This window comes from Manacus candei, unplaced genomic scaffold, assembly GCF_025592945.1.
Source record: "Manacus candei isolate 608988 ecotype Guabito, Panama unplaced genomic scaffold, ASM2559294v1 h1tg000153l, whole genome shotgun sequence".
NCBI classification, from domain to species: domain Eukaryota; kingdom Metazoa; phylum Chordata; class Aves; order Passeriformes; family Pipridae; genus Manacus; species Manacus candei.
In genome coordinates, this window is record NW_026138201.1 from 992,878 (window position 1) to 1,020,182 (window position 27,305).

The 27,305-nt window shown below is 44.3% G+C and overlaps 1 protein-coding gene across 1 annotated transcript; it reads right to left on the reverse strand.

Annotated features, from left to right (window-relative positions):
* Window positions 1-1,496: 1,496 nt before the first annotated feature.
* On the reverse strand, window positions 1,497-25,698 carry UPK3A (uroplakin 3A). Its single transcript, XM_051772603.1, has 6 exons — window positions 25,439-25,698; window positions 7,346-7,501; window positions 4,794-5,073; window positions 3,548-3,630; window positions 2,948-3,080; window positions 1,497-2,200 (listed from the first exon to the last, which is right to left on the reverse strand). The coding sequence occupies exons 2-6, from the start codon at window positions 7,356-7,358 to the stop codon at window positions 2,113-2,115; spliced, it is 597 nt and encodes a 198-aa protein (XP_051628563.1). The 5' UTR covers window positions 7,359-7,501; window positions 25,439-25,698; the 3' UTR covers window positions 1,497-2,112.
* Between the last annotated feature and the right edge of the window lie 1,607 nt (window positions 25,699-27,305).

Sequence of the window (27,305 nt, forward strand, 5' to 3'; positions counted from 1 at the left end):
TCTGCTGAGACTTTTGCCAGCAACAGTGGAAGATGGTATTAATTACAGGACAGGATGTGCAGCATCTGTGCACTTGTTTAAACGGGAGTGTCTTGGAACTCAAACTTGCCTCCAAAAAAGCAGCCAGCTAATTATAACAGCCTTTGGCTACAGTCAGCTTCAGCTACACCTGAGCAGTACACCAAAGAACTGCCAGCCTGGTACTATTTGTGTCAGATAATATCCAGCATGCTTTTGTCTCCAGGACAGCTCCACATGAAGCTCACCCAGGCAGATACTGAAAAAAAAGGTCAAGGAGGGAAGGGAGGACAGTGAGCAGGCAGCTGCTTACTTAGGGCCAAGACACTCTTTCTATATTGATTAGGATTTAGATTTGGGGGATGTTGGTGCCACACATTCAGTTCAGTGCAGACCAGCAGCTTCTCTTCTTCAGAGGTCTCAAGTTAAACTTATTCACCACCATCACTTACACTGATAAAGCCTAAGCACAGCCCCAAAGTGCTAAATGTATGCAGGACTTCAGCAGTGGTTCCTGAACTCTCTTCATAGGTGGGATTTCTGTCTCTATTTTCTGCCACATAGCACCACCTGCAATCACCATTTCCAATACATTTTGCAGGGTCACTGAGGGAGTAACAACTGTCATACAGTGCCCAAAGCAATAGCTGGGAGCAGATGAACAATACTTTGAAAACACCCAGCAAATATCACTGTTAGCTCTGTCTCATTTCTGTGGATGCTTTTATTGTAAATACACAGGGCTCAGGAGCTTCTCATTTTATCCATACATATTCTAGTTTTAGATATACTAAAGAAATGCTCTTAATCACAGACACCTCGTATTTCTTCTGCACAACCATGATAATGATCAGGACATACCTCTGATATGCTCCCACAGGAGTTTCCATTCCCTTTCTCCAGCGAGGAGCCAAAGGCAGAGCAGAAGAAAATCTGTGTTTAGAGGAATGGCAATACCATGTGGAAAGGCACAAGCAGTAGTGACCCTGTTTTGGTGTCTGTTGTTCTGCCTGGGCCCAGTCCTCAGACACCAATTCACAGCATAACAAGTGGATACTGACAGGCTTAGGAAAAGCTGGAACTGTTCCAAGTGAAGTTCTCTCCCTGTCTAAAAGCAGGATTGCATAGAAAAAAAGAGTGAAACCCCAGAAAAAACATCACCCCAGGTACTTGCACATCCATTTCTAGTCAGAAGGACAGCACCCACCTCCCCCTTCAGCCCTCATGTAGCTGAAAAGAAAGGGCAGGGGGGCTTTGCCATGCTGTAGTCAGAAAACCCAAATACCAGGAGCTCAGGTACAAATCCCTTCAGTCCTGAAGTTGAAAATGCCCAGTCTTGCAATCACCAAGCTACAACTCTTGACAGAAGACTTTTTAATTTTCATAATCCAAAGAGAATAAGTCCCCCTCCTTGAAATAAGTATCAGTGAAAGGTCACCCAGTAATTAAAGTGATAGCAAACTATCTGTGTTAGAACAGAACCCTTATTTATTATCTGACACCGTTTAACAAATTTACTGAAAACTAGGAAGAGAATAACCAATGACAGCTTTGTGCTTATCCCAGATTGTTGCTACCATAGGACAGTTGCTTCTACATACTCAAGAGGGGTAAAGAAGGGCTTTGAAGTTGGCATCAATGGAAAATAAAGCAGTACATATTCCTCATCAGTTCCTCTGGGGGAACACAGACACAACCAGCTCCATCCTGTTTGTCTGACTGCGAGGAGCAGGTGAGGGCTGCAGTAATGCTTACTCCAGATGAGATGTCTCTATCAGACAACCTCTGACCAACTCCTGGAGCTGAAGGGTCTCTAAGATTTTTTTCTTTATCCCAGGCATTTGATATTCACTGTTCATATGTGCTATATGCTATGCAAGGTGATTAACTACATCAAATCTCATTAGGACAAGGTATCATGTACTGCAAGACTTCAAAACAGCTGTCCTTAATTCATCAGTGCTGCTCATCTCCTGTTGCCTGGCTGTGTTCTGGGGCTTTTATGGACTCATGTTGAATAGAAGAGACAGTCCTGTGGGTCTCAGCACATGGAGCAGTTCAGCTGCAGTCCCACCCTGGCTGCAATCAGGCTGGTCACTCAGAGCCCAACTGTGGTCTTGGGTCACTTGGCTGAGCAGTCTGAGGGGTGCACCTTGTCTCTGCAGAAGGACCTCCTGGTCTCCTGGTGGGCAAGAGAAAGGCTTTATTAAGTTCCAGTAGAGACTGAGCAGATTTATTTTTTAAATGAACATTTGCAATGCATCCTTTGCTTTCCCATCTGTAACCCAGGACAGCCTGGCAGAGCTGAGTGAACCCAGAGCACTTGCATCACACTTTCAAGTGACTGAAAGAGGGTGAAGCCCCAATACCCACTATTTCTAAAACTGAGTTAATTCCATCCCAAAGTTCAGTTTAGGAATCAATCAGGCCTCCTGGATCTCCCTAGGCAGGGGGCACACCAGGCTGGGAAACATGCACAGCTGTGTTAGACAGCTCCAGCAAAGCCTCACTCATTTATTGCAAGGGGTAACTTATTTCCTCTGGGCATGAGTCTAATAAAGTCAAGGCATTAATTAGGATATTATGCAATCTTTACAAATTCCTGCACTCCTTAAGAGTTTCCCAACTCCTGAATAGATGGAAAGCTGCAATATGTAAGAAAGAATATACAGGCTACAAGTAGGTGCAAGTCCACTGGGGTTTTTTTTCCAGCAGTCCTTACTGAAGTCTGGCTTAAGTAACCTTACAGCTGTGTAATAATTCCAAGAGCTGCTGATCTTAGGGTAGGTCATGGTGACAGAGTATTTTCCCGTTACCAGCTTCAAGATGTGACCAGCACTGGTGTGCCATCCCAAACCAGAGCAGCAGCAGTGGCTGGTGGCAGGGTGTGGGTGCTCTCAGTGCAAGCTGTGGGGTGCTCAGTACTCACATGACAGCTGAGGACACAGCAGCCAGAATCCCAGCAAGCAGGAGGAACAGGAGCACACTCAGGATGGATGTGATGACAACCATGGCTCCACTCCTTCGGCCAGGCCAGGTGTCAACTTGCAAGGGAAGTTTAACTAGGAGAACGTGGAAGGAATGTTCCTGGTCATCTCTTTTTGACCATGAGCACTCCCACCAAGCTGGTGATCTAGGAGAGGCAAAGTGATTATATCTGTACCTGAAGACATTGTGATTTATGAGAAACAGGTTTAAGACTCAATGTCAGCATTTAAAGTTTATGAGCTCTGCTCAGCAGGTTTGCCATGAGGGCAAGTATCTGTATTCCTGAGAAATGTCAACAGCACCAAATACCATGATCTGCATCAAATCTCAAACTGCAGATACAAACCTTATCATTACTAAAAGATTTGTTTTGTAGTACGCAAAAGTAGAAAATTATTCCATATTTAAGCCTGCTACTCCAGCACTGAAAGGCTGAAAAAAATTGCTGAAACTTCAGGAAAGGACTAGCTGTTGCTCCTAGAGCAATAATGTCCTAAGGCAAGCACAGCTATTCAAAGGAGCTGAGCAAAGCCAGACTTACCTCTTCTGGTTTTGATTGGATCAGACCAGAGGGTTTGGTCTTTCACAATCCCTTCAGTGCTCTCTACCAGGACATACTTAAACCTGCAGGGGGAAAAAAGTGTTAAATGAGGTATTTGTAATAGCCCCCTCACTAGCAGGTTTAAACTACTGGATTAGCTGGCCAGTCTTCAGGTTTTGTCAAAGCATTAGATGGAGACAGTCAAAGGCTGCTGATTACTTCCAGAGACCTTATAAAGAACAGACAGAATTAATTATGGAAAAACATTCTATGTTTTGTCATGCACAGCCTGCACTTGGTTCTTGTGAGCCTTGGCAGATGACAGATTCCCAACAACAGTTTTCCCCAGCTGGCTATTCCCTGTTTGAAGAGCTTTGTAATTTAGGACAGCAAGTGGTTCTGATTTCCATATGGAGGTCAAAGACTTTGTCCAACAGCAGAGACCTTTGGCACTTTCCCTGCTAGAGGAGCCTGTTGAAGAACCAGGCCAACATCAGATTTGGCAAAGAAATTACATTTCCAGTCCACGATTTCAGAAACGAAGAGAGAAGACAGTTTTTGCAAAACTAAGAGCCCACAGACTTTTCAGAAGCATTTATGGCTCCATGTGACTGCCATTTTCACTCTGGTTTTAAATAGCTGGCAACAGCAAAATGAGTGTTTGGGTAAGGGCTGGCAGGGTGCCCCAATTCCCTGGATGGCTGGTTTCACCAGGCAGCAGGGTCAGGCAAGTCTGCAAGCTCCCTGGCCCTCACTGGGCAGTCTCCAGCAATATGAGGGGCTTCCTGGAGCTGGAGACCAAGGAGAACTTTGGCTGCCCAGAATCCCATCAGAACAAAGCAAGCAGAGCCAGATGCACATCTGCTGTTCAGCAGAATCCTCTAATACAAAATACATGGTGAATAATCTCAGCAACTTTCCAGTCACAATCCTTTTCTACCAGCAGTTTCAAATGAGGTGCTGTCACAGAATTACATAGGAGTAGATCTAGCAGGTCACACAGGAATTTTCCTAGTGGCCCATGAATTTGCCCTGGCAGAGCTCAGCTCTGCTGGGGCACCACAGAGCCCCCTCTGCAAGGTGCTGGAGCAAAGCCAGCCACCTTCATGGCTGCACTTGTGATAGAGCACTTCAGTTATGGGCTTGTAATCCACAGTTTACCTTTGCTGAGGAGCTTACAGGCTCAGTGCTGCATCCCACTGTGTTTTAAGAGGAGCAATCACCTGTTAAGAGCTGAGAATGATACCTGTAAGTCGTGCCTGGTGCGAGAGGCGGGTTACAGACATCGAGGAAGTTTGGGTCGTACAGACACGTCCCATCATCCCCAACTCTGAAGAGGTACTGTTTCAGGACATCAGAAACTTTGCTGACATCTCCTGCGTCCACAAGCCTGGGAGGGGATGCACAGCTGGGCACATGGAATGCAGCAGCCTTGTAGGGCCCCAGCTGCCCCCCGTGTGTTTGCTGGAAGGTGCTGTCCAGTGCTTTGCCGCTGCCCTCAGTCACCAGGGAGCTCATGGCACCTGCTGCAGGAGAGAGGCTTCTTAGCAAGGCTGTCCAAACAAGTCCAGCCCTTTCCATTCACCCTCCATTTGGTTGGCATCTCGCTCTTCTACCCCAAAACACTCCCAAGAGAAACCAAAAATGAGCTACCAGTTTGTCTGTATCATGATCCCACCCCTTCCTGCATAGTTGTTGGTGAAGTTTTCATACTTGTCCCTCAAACTGTGAAGGATCTCGGAGCAATATTTGCCAGTAGCTACCCTCCCAAAATTCCTCTTTTCCCAGGAGAATGTGATGGAGCAGGAAGGAGGGTGGCAAAGGCTGCTCTTCCCACACACCACGTGTGACTCTAACAAACATCCAGTAAATCCTGCCATTCCAGATTTGGTCCTACAGCCAAGGCAGAGCTCCTGAGTCACAGCTTTTGTCTCCTGGCACACAAACCCTTCAGCCTCTGGTCACACAGCAGCTGGAACCATCCCAGACCTGCATGGTGTAGGGGCTGCAGGAACACATGTGTACCTCCATCCCTGGCCAGCCAGGCATTCCAGTGCTTCCAGGGGAGTCTGAAGGCCCTCCCAGCTTCCCCCAAAGCATGACTCTGCATCCAGCAGGCTTTGGAAGCTTAGTTGCACCTCTCAACCCTTCCCTGCTGCAAAGGCAAGGCACAAGTCCCAAGGGATGCTCCCAGGTTCTGTAACTGCAGGTTAATTTTTTTCTGGAGAGCCCCTCCAGCTGTTCAGTGCTGTCAGCAGCACAGGAGTGCCAGTTTTTCCAAACCTGTGGTACAGTGGGAACCATTTCTGCCTGGAAGCATTCTACTGGAGCAGAGTTCCTGCAAGTGCTGTGAGAAGTTTTTAGCTATGATCCAATGTAAAATTTAGCCTGTTTTAAAAAGGACAGATTTCTGGCACAGGTTAGAAATACAACTTGAGAGTCAGTGGTAAGTTAGAGGAGTTCTGACACCCCTCCCTTCAAGTGGGAGCCAATAGCAGGAAAACAGATACTACCTAAGACTTTCTCTTCCCTTAGGTTTGTTTCTCCACATTATTAACCTTCTCACAGTTATGTTTCCCTGCTCTTCCAGTGTCCACTTTCATAACTCTTAGTCTGGCTCTGTGAACAAAAGTTGATGCATAAACAGGATGCTTTCAAGGGAGGTTTTCTGGGTTTTGTTATGTTTTGTTTGCTTGTTTAGTTTTGTAACCTTAGTGGGTAGATCAAGTCTCATAGCAACATTAAGGATAGAGCCAAAAGCTACATATTACTTCTTCAGAAATCCTCTTATCCTCAAGCTTTCTCATGTGCTGATGCATCTCCTTACCAGACCTGAGCATAAGGTGTTAAGAAAATTAAGGTTTTTTAAATTTTTTAATTTTTTAATTTAAGTTTTTTAAATTAAGTTTTTTTAAATTTTTCCTTCTCCCTGCTCCAGGAGACATCCAAGGGTTAGCCAATGTCTTTCCCTGCAGACCAGAGACAAATCCAAACAAAATTCCTCCCGGTCTGTCAAGTAACAAGTTTGCATCTTCTTGCCTTAAAAGCAGCATTAGACATTTCTGTGTGTGGAGCCCATTTTGTACAGATTCACCCAACTGTGCAGGAATCTGGCTGGTTGATGTCATTTCCAACACAAAGCATACTTGCAGGTGTATCTACTTATCAGACTTACATCATTATACTGCAGCTGTAGCCTGGCTTAGACACACCAAGCTGTGCCCTTCAGGCACAGGGCAGGTCTCAGAAGGCCACCCCTTCCCAGCTGTCTGGGATGGGCTCTGTGCTTACAGCTTCCACCCACCCAGGGCCTGCTCCTTCCACTTGGTCCAGAGTGGCAACAACCAGCAGTGAAAGACTCAAGAGCTTTTTGCCTGTCGCCCAATTTCACTGCTGCCCCCTCAAGGTCCCTTTTCCTTCAGAAAAAGAAGCTGCATCCAGCATTCAGGGAGGAAGGTGTGACATAAGGAAGGCATTTATTCCTGCCAGCTCACAGAGTGGCTCCAGGTAGCATTCCAAGAGTCTGCCAGAGCAGCAGGGATCAGGGGAAGCAGCTCCTGGCCACTGCCAAGCACTTATGAAATTCATTTTGTGAATGAAGCCATGGGCCAGGCATCTGTGACCACAGGTCTAGCATGACTTGCCTTAGTCTAAAAAATAAATCAATTAATTAGTCCTTGCAAGGGCTGGCAGATTTTTCTCCTTTCCCTGTTCAGGCCCTCCCCCATCCAGCTGTGAAGGATTCCATGCAAAGGTCAATCAGGCAGTTACCTTCTGGAGAGCCATAATGCCACTTACCTGACTCCTTCATTGCATACAAGTAGATGGAGTAAGACTTATTTGGGTGCAGTGAGCTGTCAAACACACAGAAAGGTTTTTCTAGAGCAACTGTAGTAAGAGTGGGATTGTTTGTAGCAAGCCGAGGGGCTGCAATTTGAGGCTTCAGCCTTTGATCTGAAAAACAAAGTTACCAAAAAAGCATATTGAACAAAACCAGAAAAGCTTTCTCCTCTCCCTGTACAAGCTCTGACTCAAAAGAGGGGGTCTGGTTGCTCTAACAAACAACACTGAAGCATAAAAAGGGGAGGATGCAAATTGCAGCTGAGCAGGAACCAGCCCTGGGACAGTCTGAGTTCGGGGTTTTGCTTTAAAGCAAGGTGGGCAACCCAAGGATTTAGTGAGAGCAGGAAAGGATGTTGCTTCTCCAACACAAGGGCCACATCAGCTCAGGAGGACACAGTCAAGCATCATTACAGGAGAGACTCAGACCCCTGTAGTTAAGGTCCCACATACAGCCTCCTCCTCCAGGCAGCACCAGCACAGTCAGTTCTGCAACCCTTTAGCAGAAAAGAGCGTTAATAAGGTTTTTAAGACCAAACTTACTAACATACAGAGCAAGAGATTTAGAAAAGCCTTACAGAAAAGAAAACTGTCTGGGAGAGGCACTGGAAAAATCAAGTGGTATTAGAAGGAAGTTAATGTCAAACACTTCCCCCCAGCTTCATTAGGGAAACTTTAACAGTCTTCCAGCAGAGTACTGGGCTGAATCCCTGAACTCCCAGCATAGGTCCTACAGCAGAAAGAAGAAGCCAAGACAAAGCAAAACAAACAAAAAACTAAGAGAAACAGGCACAAAGAGGAGCAACAAAAAAAAAGGAGAAGAGGCAGCAGATAGATGTTTCTTACCTGCACACAGCTGTCCCAAGCAGCAAAATGCTACTACAATCCAAGAGCTGCCCATGCCTGAGCCCTCCAGAAACTTCCACAAAAGGAAAAAGACTGTTGGGATGCAGCCCCTGCTGAAGAGCTCCCACATCCACTGCCTCCCTGCAGGCAGCCACACCTCCTTGTCCCCACCAGGTGCCTGCAGGCAGAAGCTGCCCACCCCTTCAGCACCTCCCTATATTCTCAGTGCCCCCCTGCTCAGGTGCTGCCAATCCCCCAGCCCCTACCTGCTCCAGGTGAGGAAGGTGTTGCAGCTTTTGTTTCTACCTGATAATGGGTACCACTGGAGTTCTCAGTGCTGTGGGTGTAAAGGGAGGGGGTTTTCCCACCCAGATCATTGATAGCTGGCTTGGCTCTTTACCTCCTTCTCTCTAAAAACTTTTGAAACTTCTCACATAGAGAAAATTGGGAACTGAATATCTGAACCCTGCATTCAGTCTGTACCATGGGTGGTTCTCATCTGAGCAGCCTTAAGTGAGGTTACAACTGCCTTCTGAATTGTTTTCTGGGTTACATCCTGAAAAACATGAGTCTTCTGTTTCTGGTTAACCCTAACATGATTCAGGGCAACTACATGAGGAGCAAAACCACTGGAAATCTGAATGTGACCTGTGGGACCGAATTGTTCAGCTGAGAATATTCCTGATGAGTAATTGCTGTTACAAATGGTATATTACGTAAGAGCTCAAATTAAAAAATTATTAATCATCCACTTAAAATAGGCTGAGAGGAAAAAGAAAGTATCAGGAAGGTCTTACAGAATTACTGGGGCTAACGTGGTGTCACTGCAGCAACTCCAGATTTACATGGGTATCATCACCCAGGTTACATTCCCAAATCCATCTCCTTTATGGGTATAAAGGCTGTGGGCCCCAGAAATCTGTTTGAAATGTGTAATCAAATGGTTAGAATGCAATTTCCTCCCCATATGTGTCTCATTGTGCTCCAAATTCTGCATGTCATCTTCAGTGTGTTTGGTTTGACTTTGCTCTCACACAACTTTTTAGGAAGAATATGGAATACAGGAGGCACCCTGGATTTGTGCTGCTGTAGAATAAGAATGAGTTGTATTATTCCTTCAAACTCTACAATGTACTCTAAACCTGTACTGGCAAAAGTACTCAAGTAAATCAGATTAGGCCAGAAAAGATCTTACCCTTCTCTTTTATTCCCAGGAATCTGGTTTGTAGCACTTGCACTGTGGTGTTAGTTGTACAAGCTTGGTGCTGCTCTACTCGAGAGTTTTTATCCTTTAAAGCAGTACATAATGATGCACAGAACCTGTAAGGTTTCTGACTCCACAGTAAAGCAGAGTTTAACAACAGCAATATCTCTTTCTCCATCATAAAAGCAATACTTTCTCTAAACAGTTTCCTGTAAAACCAGATCCTGAATTCTTTAGGCAAGTAACCCTTCCAGAGCAACCAGCAGTGGGTTTTTTTCCCCTTAAGACAGCAAATAGACACATTATATGCCTAATCAAATAAAAAATAGACAGCAGGACATATTGAATGGCAGAAAAAAAAGAAATATTCTGCTTCGTGGCATGCAAGCCACTTTCATGTGGTACAAAATACTCTTCCAACTTTGATTAGAAAGCATTGCTCCCTCGTGCACTTTCTAAAGCAACAAAACAGCAAACAGGGGAAAAAAAGATACCAGTTTTAAGAATCAACTGCTTAAGGCTGTTGATCATAAGGAAGTTTTTGATTTAAAGGTAGAACTTTTTTGGTTGGTTGGTTGTTGTTTGGTTGGTTGGGTTGGGTTTTTTTTGGTCACAGGGTGACAGTTTTACCCACTGTTTCCCACGTGGCAGTTTTTCTAAGCCATCATCTGTCAGCTGGGTACCAGCCCATCTTGTGGCAGAACTCCCCAGCCAGGAGGGACAAACTGCCTGTAAGATTCTAAAATTGTTGGGTTCACTCCATGCTCAAAAAAGTCTCGAACAAAGGTGGACAATGAACATGACAATGAACTCTCTCAGCACCATCTGTGCTGGCAGATGTGTCCTAAATTAGGGCCAGACCTCATCCTTGCTTACATTTGTGTGAATCCACATTAACTGCACGGAAGTCAAGGGAGCTGGTCTGGATTTAAAGGATGTTACCCTGAACAAAGGGAACCTTGGTATAATTCCAGTGTTCCCTGAAGGAAGTGCAAGAGAAGACATCAGTGCAAATTCCTATGTCTTCAGTTAAGCAACAATGACAATTTTCTTGCTCTGTGTTGCCTTGTGGGCAATTCTGGAGTCATTTATAGAAGCCTCTGGATTCAGTTGGGATTTATTGCTCCACAACAACAAAATTTTCAAGGAAATGAAAGAGCATTATCATAGAATCATCTCATGCTGATATTATTTCTTTTTATAAGTGGCTCAATTTAGATGTTTACACAGCAGAAGACAAAAACTGTATGTTTTAACTGAAAGAAAAATATGCATTTTAATTGTCAGGCAACAAAGCTGGTGAAGGGTTTGGAGCACACGTCCTGTGAGGAGCAGCTGAGGGAGCTGGGGGGGCTCAGCCCGGGGAAAAGAAGGCTCAGGATTGAGCTGATCATTGTCCAGCTCCCTGACAGGAGGGTGGAGCCAGGTGGGGCTCTGCTCCCAGGGAACAAGGGACAGGGAAGGAAACGGCATCGAGCTGTGCCAGGGGAGGGTCAGGCTGGGCATCGGGAGGAATTCCACCATGGAGAGGGTGATTAGCCATTGGGATGGGCTGCCCGGGGAGGGTCAGGCTGGGCATCGGGAGGAATTCCACCATGGAGAGGGTGATTAGCCATTGGGATGGGCTGCCCGGGGAGGGTCAGGCTGGGCATCAGGAGGAGTTCCACCATGGAGAGGGTGATTAGCCATTGGGATGGGCTGCCCGGGGAGGCAGCGAGGTCAACATTCCTGGAGGTGTCCGGGGCAGGACTGGCTGTAGCGCTCAGTGCCGAGGGGTGGTGGACAAGGTGGTGCTGGGTCAGAGGTTGGACTCGGTGAGCTCAGAGGTCTTTTCCAACTTGTTTGATTCCGTGGTTCTCTGATTTGTTTGCTGACTTAAACTCAAGGAGAACAAGGGAAGAGAAAGCCCACGTCTCCCTTGGAAACCCCCATTCAGTACAGTGGCAGCATTTCAACATATGTAACTGAGTTGTACCTCAAGAAAATGAACTATTTCTTCCTTCCCCACCCTAAGCTGCTCGATCGGGAGGGAATTCCTTACTCCGCGTTGCCACCTGGTGGACTCAAGGGTGACTCGGTGCCTGCTCCGCATTTGGGGTTTGGGAGCATCGGGGGCTTTTTTGTTTTCCCCGTTTGCGATTTCTTTATTTTGTTTGCTGAGGAGAAACAAAAGGGAAGCCCAGAAAGTGTAACCATCGCAGGGAAGGAGCGCAGAGAGCATTTAAAAATGCGACAACATGGCACAGGCATCCCAGAATTTGTCAACAGACAGGGAGTGTCTGATAACATTCACCCCCTGCACTAAACAAAGCTTGGCACATTTCTCTGTGCCTCTGTTGCCATCTCTGGCACACCTTGCCTCGTTTATTCCACTCTTTCCCTTATACTTTGGAGTTTTCAAGGGCTGTATGGAGTGAGTAAAACCCCTGAATTTCTGCTGCTTAGGAAAAAAAAGAGTCAATAGACTCATCATAGTTTGACACCATTTCTATTAGAAATAGCAACCTCATTAATTTGCACTGACGCCTAAAAGATTCTTTGAGAGACATTGCATTTTACACATTAGTAATTTGATCAACAGAAGAAAGATCTCAACAAATTAATGCCTCAAATAAACATCCCTTGTCCAATTTAATACTAAATGAAGCAATAAATTCCTGCAATGAAACACCTGAAAATCTAAGGAGAAAAAAACCCCACTCCTTGGGAATATCAAACATTGTTTTAACTGCATCTTTGAAGGGGAAAAGTTTGGCTGCAGAGGTGCTTCATTTGTAAATTGGAAAAAACCTTCTGGTTAGAAAAGCCTATGGAATTAAGAGATCATTTTCCTTAAAGAAACTATACACTCATTTTAGGAGAACAGTCTTTCTGGAGTAGTATCTAAGGCCACAAGAATTTATTAGCTGAGAAAATTAATAGATGTTTTCATACTTTGCACTTCCAAGGCATTTGGTGGCTAAAGATTTCCATGCTCAATGTTCACACATGGTTGTGTCATTGCTACCTATAAAGACATCCTGGAACATGTTCAGCTCCAGAAAAAGGTCTGGGAGGTAAGAACTGACATATCTTTGGTGCACATCAGGGGCATCCTATGGGTGCATTCCAGTGATGTGGGGCAGGAGTTTTAACATTTTTGTCACTTCATTTGCACATAACCATTTCTTCCACAGCCCTGCTGAAGTGGCCTAAGTGCAAGTAGCAGGAAACTGCCACTTGTGACGGGGAATGGGCACTGCTGAGGACACTGCAAGCGACACTAAAGCTGGCAAAAAATGTGTAATGGTAAAGCAACACACCAGCTGACCTTGGGAGTACCAAATGTGCAGCCAGCTGCAAATAATGCCCATCGGGACAAGGCAGGGAAACCTCGTCTGCGAGCAGGGGAACGTGGAGCTGCCAGCGGTCACCGGGGGGAGGGCTGAAAAATCACCGGGAGGAAGGGACTGACCCCACAGAGCAAACTGCCGCTGGGAGGCTGAGACAGAGACAGCTCGTGTCAGCCTCTGTGAGCAGACACTGGGGGGTGTTTGTTCTAAAATACTTGCACGACATGCTGGAGATCACTGGACGCTATGTCTGCATAACATTCCATCAGCTCACTATGGCAAAGACTTCACTCTGTCCCAAAGTACTGCATGAAGAGAGGACTTGGTTACGGCGTGTGAGAGCCTCAGCAGGAGGAAAAGACCAGGTGATCTCATCTCTTACTCTCATCTGTGAGAAAGGCGGGAAGGAACATGAAGCCTGGCAACCTAAATGATTCTAGGATTCTGAACAAGAGTAATGTTCAGGTCACCTGAGAACAGTACCATCTAAATCAGTGTCATCTCTCATCCAGCCATTTCTCTGTACTGGAAGGGTTACAAAAGCTGAATTTATACTAGTAGAGATATTATTCTTCAGGCTTTAACCTTTAATATTCAGAATTTATTTCCTCACAGTACAGGATCCTATTCTATTTTTACTTAGGAAATATATCTCACTTTATTTCACATCCATTACTCTAATGGAGTTACTTCTGAGGTGAGCAACAGTTGGCCTTTAGCTACAATCATTTTTATTTTCTTCTAATTAATGATTTTTAGAGGTTTATACATTGCCTAACAAAACAAATTACTATTCATCTGTTCTCCAGAGACACTGCCTTTGACTTTGAGTTTTTCTAGATAAGGTTGTAATGTGCTTTTCAGGAAGAGAGGGAATACTCTGCAGAGTCAGTAAAGGAAAAACTGAATTCCAAATCTTCAGCTCGAAGGCAGTGCAGCCAAAGTACCTGCTGTGCCAAGAGTATCTTTGGGCATTTAAAGCACCAGAAGGAAGAAGTCAGGCAATCAAAGAATCCTGCTGCTGAACAGCACTGAGGAAGGGAATTAAAGGAATATTAATTTTAATCTGGAAAATATGTAGAGCATGGCCTGGGATTAGTAGGGATAGCAGAACCTTGTTATTTTGATTTTTAATTAAGAAGACATTATCCAGGGAAATTATTTCCAATAGGAATGACTAGAGGTGACGTAATTTGAGGAAAAGTAGTTGTTCATTCAGCTTCAGCTTCAAAGTAATCTTGAATGCTTTCTCTGGGAAGAAATATTGCTTTCTCTAGATCCTCCTGGAGCAGTCCACCCTGCCTGCAGCAGCAGCTCAAGCCATCTCCTCAGCTGGCAGTGCCAGAGGAAATTCCTGATGGCTGTTCTGGCTTTGCAAGTAGCTGCGCACAGCTACTGGTGTTTAGTTATGTCATGGGTGCTTTGCACATCAGAACAACTTCACATGTATTCATCTTTTGGAACCTAAGCAGCTGCAGCTTTTGACTGGCACTTTAGCTGATATTTCCATATTGTCAACTTTTATACCTTAAAATTGTGTGTAATAGGGATGAGTTGCAGGTCATAGTGAGTTTGTAGTCACTATTGTATTATTTTGCCTTTTATTTCTTTGTGATTAAAAAGGCCAAGTATTTTCTTCTCTTTTTTTCCACCTAGTCTTCTTCCTCTTCTGCTTTATTTTTATCCCTTTGTTTTCACATGTTCTTACTCAGCTCTGACACTTCCCAAGCTGTTGCTCCCTGAAGTCACATGATAATGTGAAGCATCTGGGTTAGGACAAAACATACATTTTGCTGTAATTTGGCCTATTAAAATGATCAGGAAAATGCAAAAGGGCTTTGCAACAGAAGCCTGGAGAGTTGCAGTCTGATTTCTGCCATGGGGAAATCTTTTAGCAGCCAAACACAGAAGGCACCAACAGAAGCGAGTACAGTGTCAAGATTTTCCACAAGACAAGCAAAATCTATTAAGGCAAGCCAAGCTTTGTTGGTTTGTGAAATCAAATTAAGTCATCTCTGTGTGTGTGCCACAGGACTGTGTGGAAGGGTGAAGAGGGAACAGAACAGTCAGATTTTACCTGGTGATGTTATGCAGCCCTGCTCGTGCTCTCCTGCCTTTCAGTGCATGTAAAGGTCCTTTTTGCCCTTCACTTCCCCAGAACCGATTTTTAATTATCATCTATGCCCAGATTAAGAGTCTGTTTTAAAGCACAGTCTGGACTGAGATTGCAGAGAGAAGGTGACAGAAGAAAGTGACTCAGTAAGACCCAAAAAAGCAAAACAAATCCCAACAGGCAGAGGAAGTCAGTAGGAGAGTCAAAGCCCAGAATTGCAGGCCCTCCAGCGAAGCACCCTCTGCTCTGCACTGCACTGGGTGGCTCTTTAAAATGGGATGTTTTGTCTTTAATAGAGAAAGAATAGGTAATTAAATGAAGACAACAGGAAATGGCTTCTGCTAAGTGATCTGCTCTAGGGAATGGTATTCTGGCAGAGAGAAGCTTCATCTTCCATGTAGTACCTGTCACTTTCTAGTTTAAGGAGAATTTAGGAAGATGCATTGGAGAACAATCAGATAATGTAGAAGGAAAGCTACTTGCTGTCTGTCTGATAGTGTTGTGCAATACAGGACAGGGATATCACTCATGGGCTTGAAACCTCAGAATGAATACTTTAATGAGGACATAACTGAAAATATCAGGGGAAGCATAATAGGTAGTGCCCTATGTGTCTCAAAAAATGACATCTATACCTCTTAAAATAGCTCTAACATCTTCTAGAGCAGGCAGACCTGTGCCACAGCACTCTGTGAGTTCAGGTGAGTGAAGAATAGGGGTTGAGGAATTGAACAACAAACTACCATGGCACACCTCTCATCATTTCTCAAAGCTTGACTGGGCTGGATACCAATAAACATGCAATATTTCTCAGGGGTGATGGCACATCCAGGTGATTTGGTGCACTTCTGTAAAGCGCCAATGAGGTCAAAAATTAAACACAAGAAGAGCTCAGATACATTACTGAGTACACAACCTGTGATCTCCTCATGTTCAAACACCTGTAGTAAACAGCTAAAAGATATTTTGCAGAGGGGGAATTCTGTTATTTTATGTATGAAGATACTGTTTTGTCAGTCTACAAGTTTTCTTCTTTCTCCCTCATCTTATGGCTGCAAACTGCACAGTGAAACAGCAGCAGCTGCTGAGAGGGGAAAGACACAGAGCCAGGATTAACCAGTTGGTTCAGAGAGAAAGGCTACTTACTGACAAGTTATTTTTAATTTTTCATTGGATTTCTCCCAGTTCCTTCAGGTTGGTCCTGTAAAGCCAGACTGAATGACTAAGGACACTGGTGGTGTGAGCTGAGAGGACAATTCCAGCTCAGTGAGTTCATAAGCAGAAAAATTAGCAGAGATGCCACATGCCTACATCTCTAGTGCCCCAGAAAAATGCAAGGAAAAGGTTTTGCTCTCGGTGTGTAGGAGATTTATCCTCCTTTCTGTGTGCTAATGGTGGTCAGGCAGGGCATTAATGGGGATATCACTGCAAATTCTCAACACACAAATGATTGGCAGACACTGGAGAAGCCAGAGCAGAAATGCAGTGATGTGTGTCAACCAGCTCCTGATAAACTTCCCTGGATGCATCCCCTGACCTGGCTCAGCCTCAGGCTGTCACGACTGTGTGGCTGAGAACATGCTTGCAATGATTACTAGTCTGGCATTTCAATTTAAGGGCGGTTGATTGAATCAGCTTAAGTATTAACCAATTTTGTCCCCATTTCAGCTAATTGGGATCTCAGCAATGGAACATCCCAGCCCTTTCACATCTTGTTATGGGGACATATTTCTGGCACAGCTGGATGACTGAACTGCTGCTCAAAACAGCCATTTTCTGTCAGCTTCTCCAGAATAATTCAGGGAGGGCTTTTTTGCCTTGTTTTCATGCCTGAGTCAGCATTTGGTAATTATTCTCTGCGTGTGCCTTGCCAAGCTGCTCTTGTCCTCTGCTCTCTGAAGTGGGTGATGAAGTGCAGTGGCATTGCAGGGAGGTGTGTCTGCCACAGACACTGCCCTCAGCACTTAATTCCCACACCCCCGTGCCAGGAGCAATGATCACTTTGCTTTGTGAGGAGCTTTCAGCCACTTTAGTCCCACCACACACCTTTTCCTGGTCAGCGTTTCCCTGAGCAGAATCTTGCTCAGGACTTTGTCCATTTGCCACTGATTTGCTCTGACAAGGCCTGAGGGAAGGTTACTCTTTGGGGATATTTTTTGTCGAAGGCCTTTTTTGTTGACAAGTTGCAGAGCTCCTTAGATTGTCTGTGGTCAGGGCTGATGACAAGTCATTTTTCTCCAAAACACTTCCCAAGGTACTTTGATGAGCAGCTCTAGTTTTCACACTGGATAAGGAATTTGGCTGAGCTTGCTGTATGAATTAAATGTGCACATTTTCTGGCAGGAAAATATGGAAAAGTTTGCATCGTGTTGGAAGTTTGGAGCCCTAGAGTGTATCCCTGACTCTGGAAAGGGAAAGTGGGATGTAGCTGGAGGTGGGATAACCTTCACAAACACATGTAATCTTTGCTGTGCTGATACTGAGGAAGCCTTAACAATTGCAACATCTTTCTAGACAAGCAAATCTGAAGTTTGCTGAGTGAAGATAGAAAGCTGTATGAAAGAACAGGTGCAAGCTGAAGCCTCAAAAATGTCTCTAAAAGGTCTCAAAAATGCCTCTGGAAAAAGAAGCTGCAAAACTCCCCCTGTAATTTGGGAAAAAACAGTCCTGGGAAAAACAAGCAAACGTGTGAGTCAACATTGTCACGAAAGATGAAGAGGCTTCTGAAAGTCAACAATGTAAATTGCTTATTAAGGAAAACAGAGTTCTGAGTGGCAAGTTTATATTAACTCAAAGACCTGTTACAAATAAACAAAGGAAAAAATAAGAAACAGAAAAAACCCAAGCCTGTGGACAAATCACCCTGCAGAGATGGAGCACTGGCAAGCAGCACAGAAACCCAGTGATGCTGACGAGGAGATTCAACAGTTGGAGCCAAAACTCCACTCACATCACAAACAGAGCTGTGAAAAAGCCTTACAAAACATAAACCCGGTGCAGTTTCAGGTAAAGAGGAAAAGCTTTAAAAGAAAGCAGTCACAAAAAGCTGGAATTGGTAAGGTTATCAGTAGAGTCAGTTAAAAACCCTCTGAGAGAGGGGAAGCTTTCTCATCCATGTCAAACAGCACTTCCTTCAAAATGCCAAGGATGACCTAAGCACAGGCACAAGCTGTGCAGGCTTTGGGGCCCCTTCAGTTTTCTACAAAGACAGAACTGACTTAAACAGAACTAAAGAACTGTGTAAAAGTAAAGAAAGAGTAAGTTTTCTTTCCAGAAAACCAAGGGCCCACCAGATTTTGCCCTAAGAATAGTCATCAAGGAGATAATTGAATAGCAAAAGCCACCAAACCTCATATATTTTAGGAAAGCTTTTGACAGGCTTCAGCTTCAGTGTCAGTCTGGAACACCTCAAAGTGTTATGAAATCCAAGGAAAATAATAGGCATTAAAACTTTTATAGCAGGGCATAGCTTTGCATTTTAAGCAAACATAGCTTCAGTGAACAGTTTAACCCACTTAATTGGTGAGCAAATAATTACTCAAAATGTGAAAGTGTGCTTTTGAAAACTTTCTATTCCATATTAACTCGCAGAATGGCTGAGGTTGAGCCACTGCTCCAGCCAGGTTACCCTGAACTGGTTACCCAGGACTGTGCCCAGATATTCTGTTGGTATCTCCAAGGATGGAGACTCCAAAACTCCTCTGGGCAACCTGTGCCAGTGCTCAGTCACCCTCACTAGGTGGCTAAAAACTAATTCTCAGAAGTGTGGGGTGGCTGTATTTTCAGTGAATATGAGAGCTCATGACTAGTTAAAACTGTACTTGTCATGGATCCTAAACAGTTCTTTCTCTTTTAAAATTCAGATGCATTTCATGCCATTTCATGCTCTCTATTGAATTGGCAATTGAACAGACCTATTATAGACTCATATTTTTTATGGTGTGACTCACAATTATTTTAAAAAATCATTATCCAGGTAATGTAACATTATGTATTCTGGGGTTTCTGCAATTAGAGAAAGCTGCTGCCACCCTTGTATTAGTGTCTTTGCTTTAGCTCAGTGATCCTTAGGCTGTGTGCTTCCAGCAGCCTCAGACAGGGATTCTGGCTCACAAGCTAATAATGACTTTCAAAAATGCACCATTGATATCATTCTCGCTTCGTGATAAAGGAGAAAAAAGCTGTGAAAAAGGGGGAAAAGAACCCTTTTTTTCTTGTGTTCGTGGCAAACAAACACTGCAGATAATAACAGTGCTGATTCAGGGGCCACTGCAAGCTGCACTAAATGAGCTGGGATTCTCTGAGGCTGTTGGTTGCCTTTCTCCTGATTCCTGGGGATGACTCCTGCCCTCTGGCCCTCGACAATACCTGGCTCACACTGGCTCTTCATTTATATCCCAGGTTTCCCATTTGCTCCTGCATGTCAATGAAGCTTCCAAGTCCACCTCAAAACCACCCTGTTTTCATGGGGCCTCTCCTGAGGTGCTGCCTTAGAATCTGAGGGATCTCCTAAGTTTGCCTAAGAATGACTGCCTTGAAGGGTGGAGGGATAATTCAGGAAACCCTTTCCTCTTCTCATATTTGTTTTCAGTTTAGGAAACCTTTTGATTAATAGACTTGTTCTACTATATGATAAATGGGGGGGGAGGTTATTGTGTAGCAGATTCAGTTGCCTTCTGGTTACTGACATTTCAGGGGGGCCATATTTGCACAGTAAAATGCCAGTTTTAAGAGACATCCTGTCCCAAAATATTTGCATCCAGTTTTTTAGCAATGCATAAATCCATGGCAAGTGCTCTGAAGAGAGGTTTTGCCCTCAGTATAAAAGAAGTCCAAATTCTTCCTGTGTCAAAGCACCTCTAGACAAAACAACAATCAACAGGTGATGTTTCAGTAATATAACATTTTTAATTTGGTCACTTTACTGTAAATTAAACTTTTGACTATTCTTTGTTTTTTTTTCGCTTATTTCTGTTTCTTTTTTTGTCACTGTTGTTTTCAAACACGAACAAAGTTTGCTGCTTCAAAGTTTACTCCTGAGTAAATTTCCTTAGGAAATGTTTATCCACATTACACAAGGGGGAATGGTTTTAAACTGACAGAGAGTAGGTTTAGATTAGATATTAGGAATATAGCAGCTGTCCTGTACCAGGAAACCCCTTACTGGTGACACAGTGCCCATCTTCCTTTAAGAGATATTCGAGATTTTGTTAATGCTAAAAAGGCATTTTGGAAAGGTCTTGCTGGAAGGCATTATACACCTGTGAAATACTTGTATTTGCAATTATTACTGGAGTACCATCTTATTGCTCTGTGTATTTCTCTGCTATGTGAGGTTCCATCATTTAGGGAGTGCTTGGAAAGCTTCTGAACTGTGTTTGTGGCAGGTAATGAGGAACCCAAGGGAAAACAGGCTTTGTGCAAGTGATCCCCAGCTTCCCTCTTCCCTCTCCAAACAAAATCAGAACCTCAGCACCCACTGCTCACAGTATAACATAATTTCTTTTGAAACCACCCTTCCATGTGAGCTGTCTCTTCTGCTGGAATAAATCAGCAGTGATACTCCTAATGAGAAGTGCTGCACGTGGCAGTGAGGTCTGAGCCTGGGTTTAAGGGCAGGAGAAAATGAATTTTGATGCAGACAACCTTTCTGAGCATAGTGCTGGCTGAGGTGAATTGACATGACTAAACTGCACTGATTAGGAAGTCTGAAATATTCGTGTTTTCCAGGTGAAAAGAAACAAGGACACTTTGGGACAGTGGAACCTGTGTTTCTTGTTAGTACATCTGTTGTGTTCAGGACAACTCCCCATCTGTTTTAGCCTATTTTAAAGGCACTGGATGAAGTTAAGGAGTTTCTTGAGAAGCAGTGCAATGGAAGGGGTTGAAACGTAAACCAGGGCTGGATTGCAGCTGGAGGTGTGTGCAGTCAGTGGCAGGCAGGAACAAAGCAGGGATAAGACAGGAAGAGCTGAATATTTAGCTATGAAATGCAGTGAGCACAGCACTGTTGGCCATCTCTGCATTCCAGTCCCGCTCCTCTGAGGCTTTGGCTTCATGAGAAACCCTTCTAGAATACACAAAGGGCTGCACTTTGGGTACAAGGGGTATTCTGCACACATTTTTTTCTCAACACAACATGTGCCCCTTCTACATTTTTAAAAAAATTCTTTTTGGAACTAGACTAAGTTTGCTAAATGACCCTGCAAAAAAATACCCTTGTGGTGTGACAATGCCAGCAGTGAAAGGTGAAACAGTGTGTCACCAGTCAGCCCTGCTGTGTGCACGTGGGCCAAAGAGAAGAACCTCAGGCCAAATGTTCTGTGTGTCAGGTTCTTAAATCTTCATATTAGATTTAGCAACAAGATGCTTCTGGAGCCCAAAAACCTTTTATTATCTGGCCCCTGAATTAACAGCTTGGCCCTTGGAAGCCTAAGCACCTTAAGCATTTCTCAGACCTAAATATGTGCCACAGATCTTTTGAAAATCAAGTCACAGTGGCCAGGCCAAAATGGAACTTGGGGGTTCAAACTGTACTTTCCTGTTTGTAAAAATGTGGATAAATACCTGTAATACAGAATCTCTCTCTTCTGGGGGGCTGCCAGTGCTCTCACAGTCTATCCAGGGAAGGTACAGGGTGGTCTATCCCCCTCCTTTTTCCTAGAGCTGAGCAGGCACACGCTGTCTGCCCCAGGTACTGCCTCAGGTGAGGGATTCTGGAGCAGAGTCTTTGCTGCACCACTCCCCCCGTGCATGGACCCCAATTCCCAGCTATTCTGAGAGCCAGGACACAAGCCTGGGCAGGTTGGAAGGGGAGAAGGGGTTAAAGCCAATGCCTTTGTTATTCAGGTCAATCCTTTCATAGTCGCTTCAGGCTTCATAAATTCAGATTCCCCTTCGTGCTGGGCCAAGGGGAAAGGAGAGGGTGATACATCTTTAAGTACTGAGGATGAGATCACCTTCTTTTTATAGAAACTGAAATAATCCAAAAGCTGCACAGCAGCAGGCTGAGCACGTTTCTTGAGCTGCATAAAAACAGCACTATCTGGGAATTTCTTTCCAAATAAAAAGGGAGCACATACCCTGCCAGATCTTATCTTGAAATATGACTCTTGGACACTGTTTTTATTTCTTGGAGAGAACTGGGGGGTTTGACTGGTTGTATGTTATTACTTCTCAGTTATTTAATTCTATTTTTACAGTCATGAAAGTGAAAACCAGGTCCTTCTTTTTTCACCAGGTATGACTGAGAAATCATTAGAACAGTTTGAATCTCATCTCAGAGAGAAAAAGCCTGATGCAGTGATAGAGCAATTACTAGCCACAGAGATAAAGCAATAAAGCCCACATAGAAAAGTATTCTGCCCTGATACTTTGCATTTTCAGACAGGCACATAAGAAAAAGAGTGAATGTTGTTCCACATGCAAAAACACACACACACAGACACCCAGCCTGAGACTGGCAGAGGCCAGAACTGGGATTCCTGCAGAAGGGATGACAACATTACAGGGCATGTTTGCAGACGTGTTTGCCCCCCATAAACACCCCAAGAATGTATTTATTCTAAAATTAGAGTCCAGCAGGTGCCTCCATAAATCAGAGCAACGCCTGCATGTAACCACACATTGTGCAAGCTGAGTGACATCACTTTGTTCTGACTGTTCTGTACCCTCGTTGCTTACGTAAGTCACGCTACAATCAGCCCTTCCTGTGCTTCCTAATTTTAGGAAAGCTTTGGTAGTTTCGTGCAAGAGCTGGCTATGTTGGCAGGTTTGTCTCTGGCTGGTTTCATACCCCGTGGCTTTGCCTGGCAGAGGAGAGAGCTCACAGAAGGTGCAGTTATTTGAGCAGGTTCCTTCGGGGGTGGCCGGGTCAGGGCAGCAGTCACTGCCTGGTTCCCTGAGCCTGCTGCTCCCCGTGCCCCTTCAGAGGACAGGCTGCAACCAGGATTTCAGCTCTTGGTGTGAGTGGGGCTGCAGAGGGTGGGGAGTGAGAGGTGCTGAAGATCTGAAAGTGCTTGTGGAGTGAAGGGGCAAGGAACTGAAGCACTGCTGTGGGGTTCAGTGCCTTGGGTATGGATCCCATCTCCCAGTCACAGGATCTCTGAGCCACCGAGGAAATAAGGCAGACATTCAGGGTGACAACTGTAAGGAAGCATTTCTCTTGGTCATTATCAAACCAGGACAGTGACAACAAAAAAAAAACAGAGCTCAAGGATACAACTGGGCTGCTGGATCCCTGTACAGACCAGAGGGAATCCATGCAGCTCAGGATATCCATTTCAGGCAAACCCAAACTGCTTAGAGGCCCCGTGCCTGTGTCCATTCAGCTGTGCCCTGAGAGTGAGTGTCCAGTGGGACAAGTCCTGGGAATCCTGGCTGTCCTGGCCCTCCTGCAGCAGGGCTGGCTCCACACCAGCACTGAGGGCAGGGCTTCCCACAGGGAATGCAGCAGGCTTCCACTTTGCTAACTGGAAAGCTCTTCCAAAGCCAAGTCCTGCATGATCTATTTGGGGATGTGTAAAGCAAGGAACTGGCTGAGAGAAAGGACCTCCCCCGTTTTTTGAAGCCTGTGTGTGTGTGTGTGTGCACGTGCACTCCACAGTCAGTGTCACCTTGATTTATGGGTGCATTTGCTGAGCTGTCCCATGGTGCAGGCAGACCTTGAAGGGTGATATTACAGTGTGCTGGGTCCTTATAGGAGTGGCGTAGAGCAGAGAACCCCAAAATGGAAAAAGTGGTTACAATAGAGTGTGAACTTCATTTCAGAAACAGTGTGTTGCCCTATAGCTGTCCTTTAGGCTTTCACTTTGATAAGGCTCTCAGAAATTCAGCTGTGAAATTTCACTCCACCTTCATTAACAGCCAAACCCCAGGTACGTGCCATGAAAAGCAGATAGTGCATAACTATCCAATATAACCATCCAAGACACTTATATTAAAGATTTATGGTATTTACCAACACAGGGCTGGACCCTTAGCACTTTAGACTGGCACAGCTCCACTGGTACATGGCCAATACATCCCAGCTGGGAGCCCAGCCTTCAAACCTTACTCCAAGGAAAGCCATTATCCATTTCAAGGAGGTTTTGCTGCTTTAATCTTTTTTGGGGGGTCTATTATTTTATAAAGGGAAGGCCCTCTTTTATGTACTCTTGCACAAAGCAAGGTATGTGTGTGATAACTTTGCCTTTGATTGGTTTATTTTAATTGCATTCTCTAAGTTTATAGCAAGAGAGTGTTTTGATTGCAAAAATGTACAGAAATGCTCAGATTACAAAGTCTTTAATTATATCTCATGTTTTTATTTTTCCTCGGACCCTAAGTGTGTTCACAGATGGAAGTGTGAAACCAGATGGATTACAATCAGAAAATGGAATGATTACTGATACCTTGTTTTATCTTCAGTAATCATTGCCTAGCTCTGTCTTACCCTGAGGAACTCAAACTCATTCTACTGTGGAATAATCAGCATTCTTACATACATTCTCACAGTTTTTGCCGTAACTATCTGATTATTTCCAAACAAATAACCACATTTTCATAGAATCTGTGATAAATATTCATTTGATTGTTGGAAGGCTGAGGCACAGAAAGAATCATGAACAAATTTCCGCTCATCTGGAATACCCCATATGAGAGAGCAGGAACTATATATTTTTCACCTCTGTTGTATTTTGTGTCATTTGTCCAGGCACAAAAACCTCAGACTTAATTTAGGCTGAGCTCTTCTCCAGGAGATCATATTTAATAGATGAATACCTAGTTTCTGCAACATCTAAACCAGAGATATTCCAGAAAATCTGTTCCTTACCCAGTCCTAAATCAACTGAGCAACAACTAGGAAAGAGTGTACACTTGTGAATGTTTGTTTAAACAGTTTGGGGATTTTTTCGGTGTCATTTTCTAAAAACCAGTCATTCCAGAAGTTACATTATCACTTTAAAGCAGTCATTTCAAAGACATTGTGGCATTGCATTAAATAATTGACCTTTTTTTGCTGCCCAGCTAAGATACTGATACTTTCCTAAGCTTCAAACCAGGGTCAATAAAAAGAAGGTGGGTGAATACGTGAGGCATCTCACCACTGAACGAGTTTAATACCTCTAAAATGAAAACCTCTGGCTTTTTTTATGAAGGTCCGTTTTGTTGCACAGACAGGAATTAAAAAGCCCACCACAACCCCAGAGGTCAGCACGACTGGTTTTCTGCCTGCAGCCACGGCTGAAGTGCTGCAGAGCCTGTGCTGTGGTCCCTGTAAATCCGTGCTTGGAGCGCAGGGGGGGTGTCCTCGGGCTCTCTGCACTGCCCTGGCTGCTCATCAGAGGGGGATATCGGAGCAGGGACAGGCATTCCTGCTCGGAATACCCTGCGGAGATGGGAGACAAGTGCTGAGCCATGCCTGGCAGGCACCCTGGCAGCTGGGTGCGGAGGGCAGTGGAAGAGCTGGTGTTCCCACTCCAGCCTCAGCGGCAGGACAGCACCTTCACTTCGGTTTCCTCTGACTGCTGCAGAACAGGAAAAGATGGGAAATTATCCTTGTGAAGTGCACTTACCCAGAGAATAGGATTGGCCGAATCCTGATCTCAGTTCCCGGTGATATTGTAAGTTCTGGGTTTATAAGCAGTTAATGGGAGAAAATGTGCAGAGCCCTTGTGCCCTTCAGCAGAGTAAAGGCTGCCCAAACTGGGCAGTTCTCAGCTGCTCAGGGTGAGCTGCATTTTCCAGTGGCACACGTGGCAGAGCAGCTTCCAGGCGAGCACAAAGTGCAGCTGGACTTGCCCAGGCAGAGCTGCCTGCAGTGCCATCGAATCTGAACCAGCTCGTTTTGAGGTACTTGTGGTATTTCTACACGTTGTACACTGTAGGCACAGGGAATTCTTGGAGATGGAATTCTAAACCAGGTCCAGCACTGCTCCTGTGGAGTTACTTGACCAGTGCAGAATTAATAATGCAGCCATTTTTATTTGTTGCTATTTTCTGTCAGCCTTCCTTAACGAAAAAACATGCACAGAGATGATAAATTGTGTTGTAGCTTCTTTCAGTTGTTCAGAAACCACAAACCATCATACATCTGTCTCTCAGCACACAGGAAATGAGTATCTCCCAAACAGCCAGAATCCAGAGCTGCAGGTTTATTTCCACGTGGCTCAAATACTGATGTCATGACAAATGTGTATTTTTTGAAGGAATTTTGTTTATACGCAAAATTTCATCTCAGAGTCTGAAAGGAACCAATAGTTAACCATTTCTTTGATCAGGAAGAACATCAAATGTGTCTCTCCATGTTTTTGTGTGCTCTTATGCATAGTTCCCAAGCTCTCTGCTGACTTTCGTGGCTGTTTTACAGACTGTTATAAAGTAGTCTAATATTTTCTACAATCCACCCAATGTTGTCTTCAGCAGAGCTTCCACTACACACAGCTGTCTACCATGGGGAAGGAAACGTTCTTCTCTGGTATTGCCTCAGTATATCCATTTATTTTGATTAGGTTTGCTGTAATCTCCACATCAGATTCACCTAATGGCAGCTATTAGGATCTCTCTGATTTATTTGAGAATAATAATGAAATACATGAGTATATTAGAGCATAGAAACTGAGGAAAAACAGATCTACTGTTCCACCCCACTGAGGAACAGAACATAAATTACTTCATATTTTTGCACACAGGATATTTGCTCTTGTGCAGAAATGTTCTTGTGTCTAAGCAATGACCCAATATTTTTCAGAGCTGTATTAAACCAAAATCTCTTTATAACTAAAAATTATTGTATTTAGTTTAGAAACAAATCCTTTTATAAAGTTAGTAACAAATCTTTCAATTAGCTCACAGTGTCATGGAACCCTCTCAGTGCTGGACCATTGGAGCAGCAGACCCAGGCTCCTCTACACCAGGATGAGTTTCAAAACAAAGTCATATGTCTCCTTGCTTTCAAAACTTTTCTTATGTCTTTGGTTTGCTCATAAAGATGTGATAAAAAAACATTTTGAGAGTTATCAGCCTGAGCTGTGAGCAGGGTTCCTTCTCCTCCTGGGCTGCAGGATTCATCCAGGTTTGACAGAAAGGCTGAGGCTTGCAGCCAGCTACGTGGAAGGCAGATTTTTATGGATGAAATGTCAGGTGACATCCCAGTTAAAGACCTGGCACTCTGGGATGCTTTTGTTATGACAGTTTCTTTATCTTGACTGCTGCCACGTGTGACTTCTGAAAGACTTCTGACATGTAATTTCTAAAGCTTTGTGCATAAGCAATAACTAGTGTGTTTAATCTCCTCAGGACAGGCACTCTCTTCCTTTCTACGTGCATAATAATAAGATCCAGCATAATTTAGTGCCTGTGGATGTTGTGTGGGATACTGGAACATCCAAAGCTATATATGCATGGCATTTTCCCTTTAGTTGCATTTGAGAATATTACCCT

Bases quoted from the DNA above. Each gene is read 5' to 3' on its own strand.
- UPK3A (XM_051772603.1), bottom strand. The intron at 3,081-3,547 runs GTAAGTCTGGCT...ACGTTCTCCTAG, and splicing joins TCCAATCAAAACCAGAAGAG to TTAAACTTCCCTTGCAAGTT. The intron at 2,201-2,947 runs GTGAGTACTGAG...CTTGCCCACCAG, and splicing joins GCTGTGTCCTCAGCTGTCAT to GAGACCAGGAGGTCCTTCTG.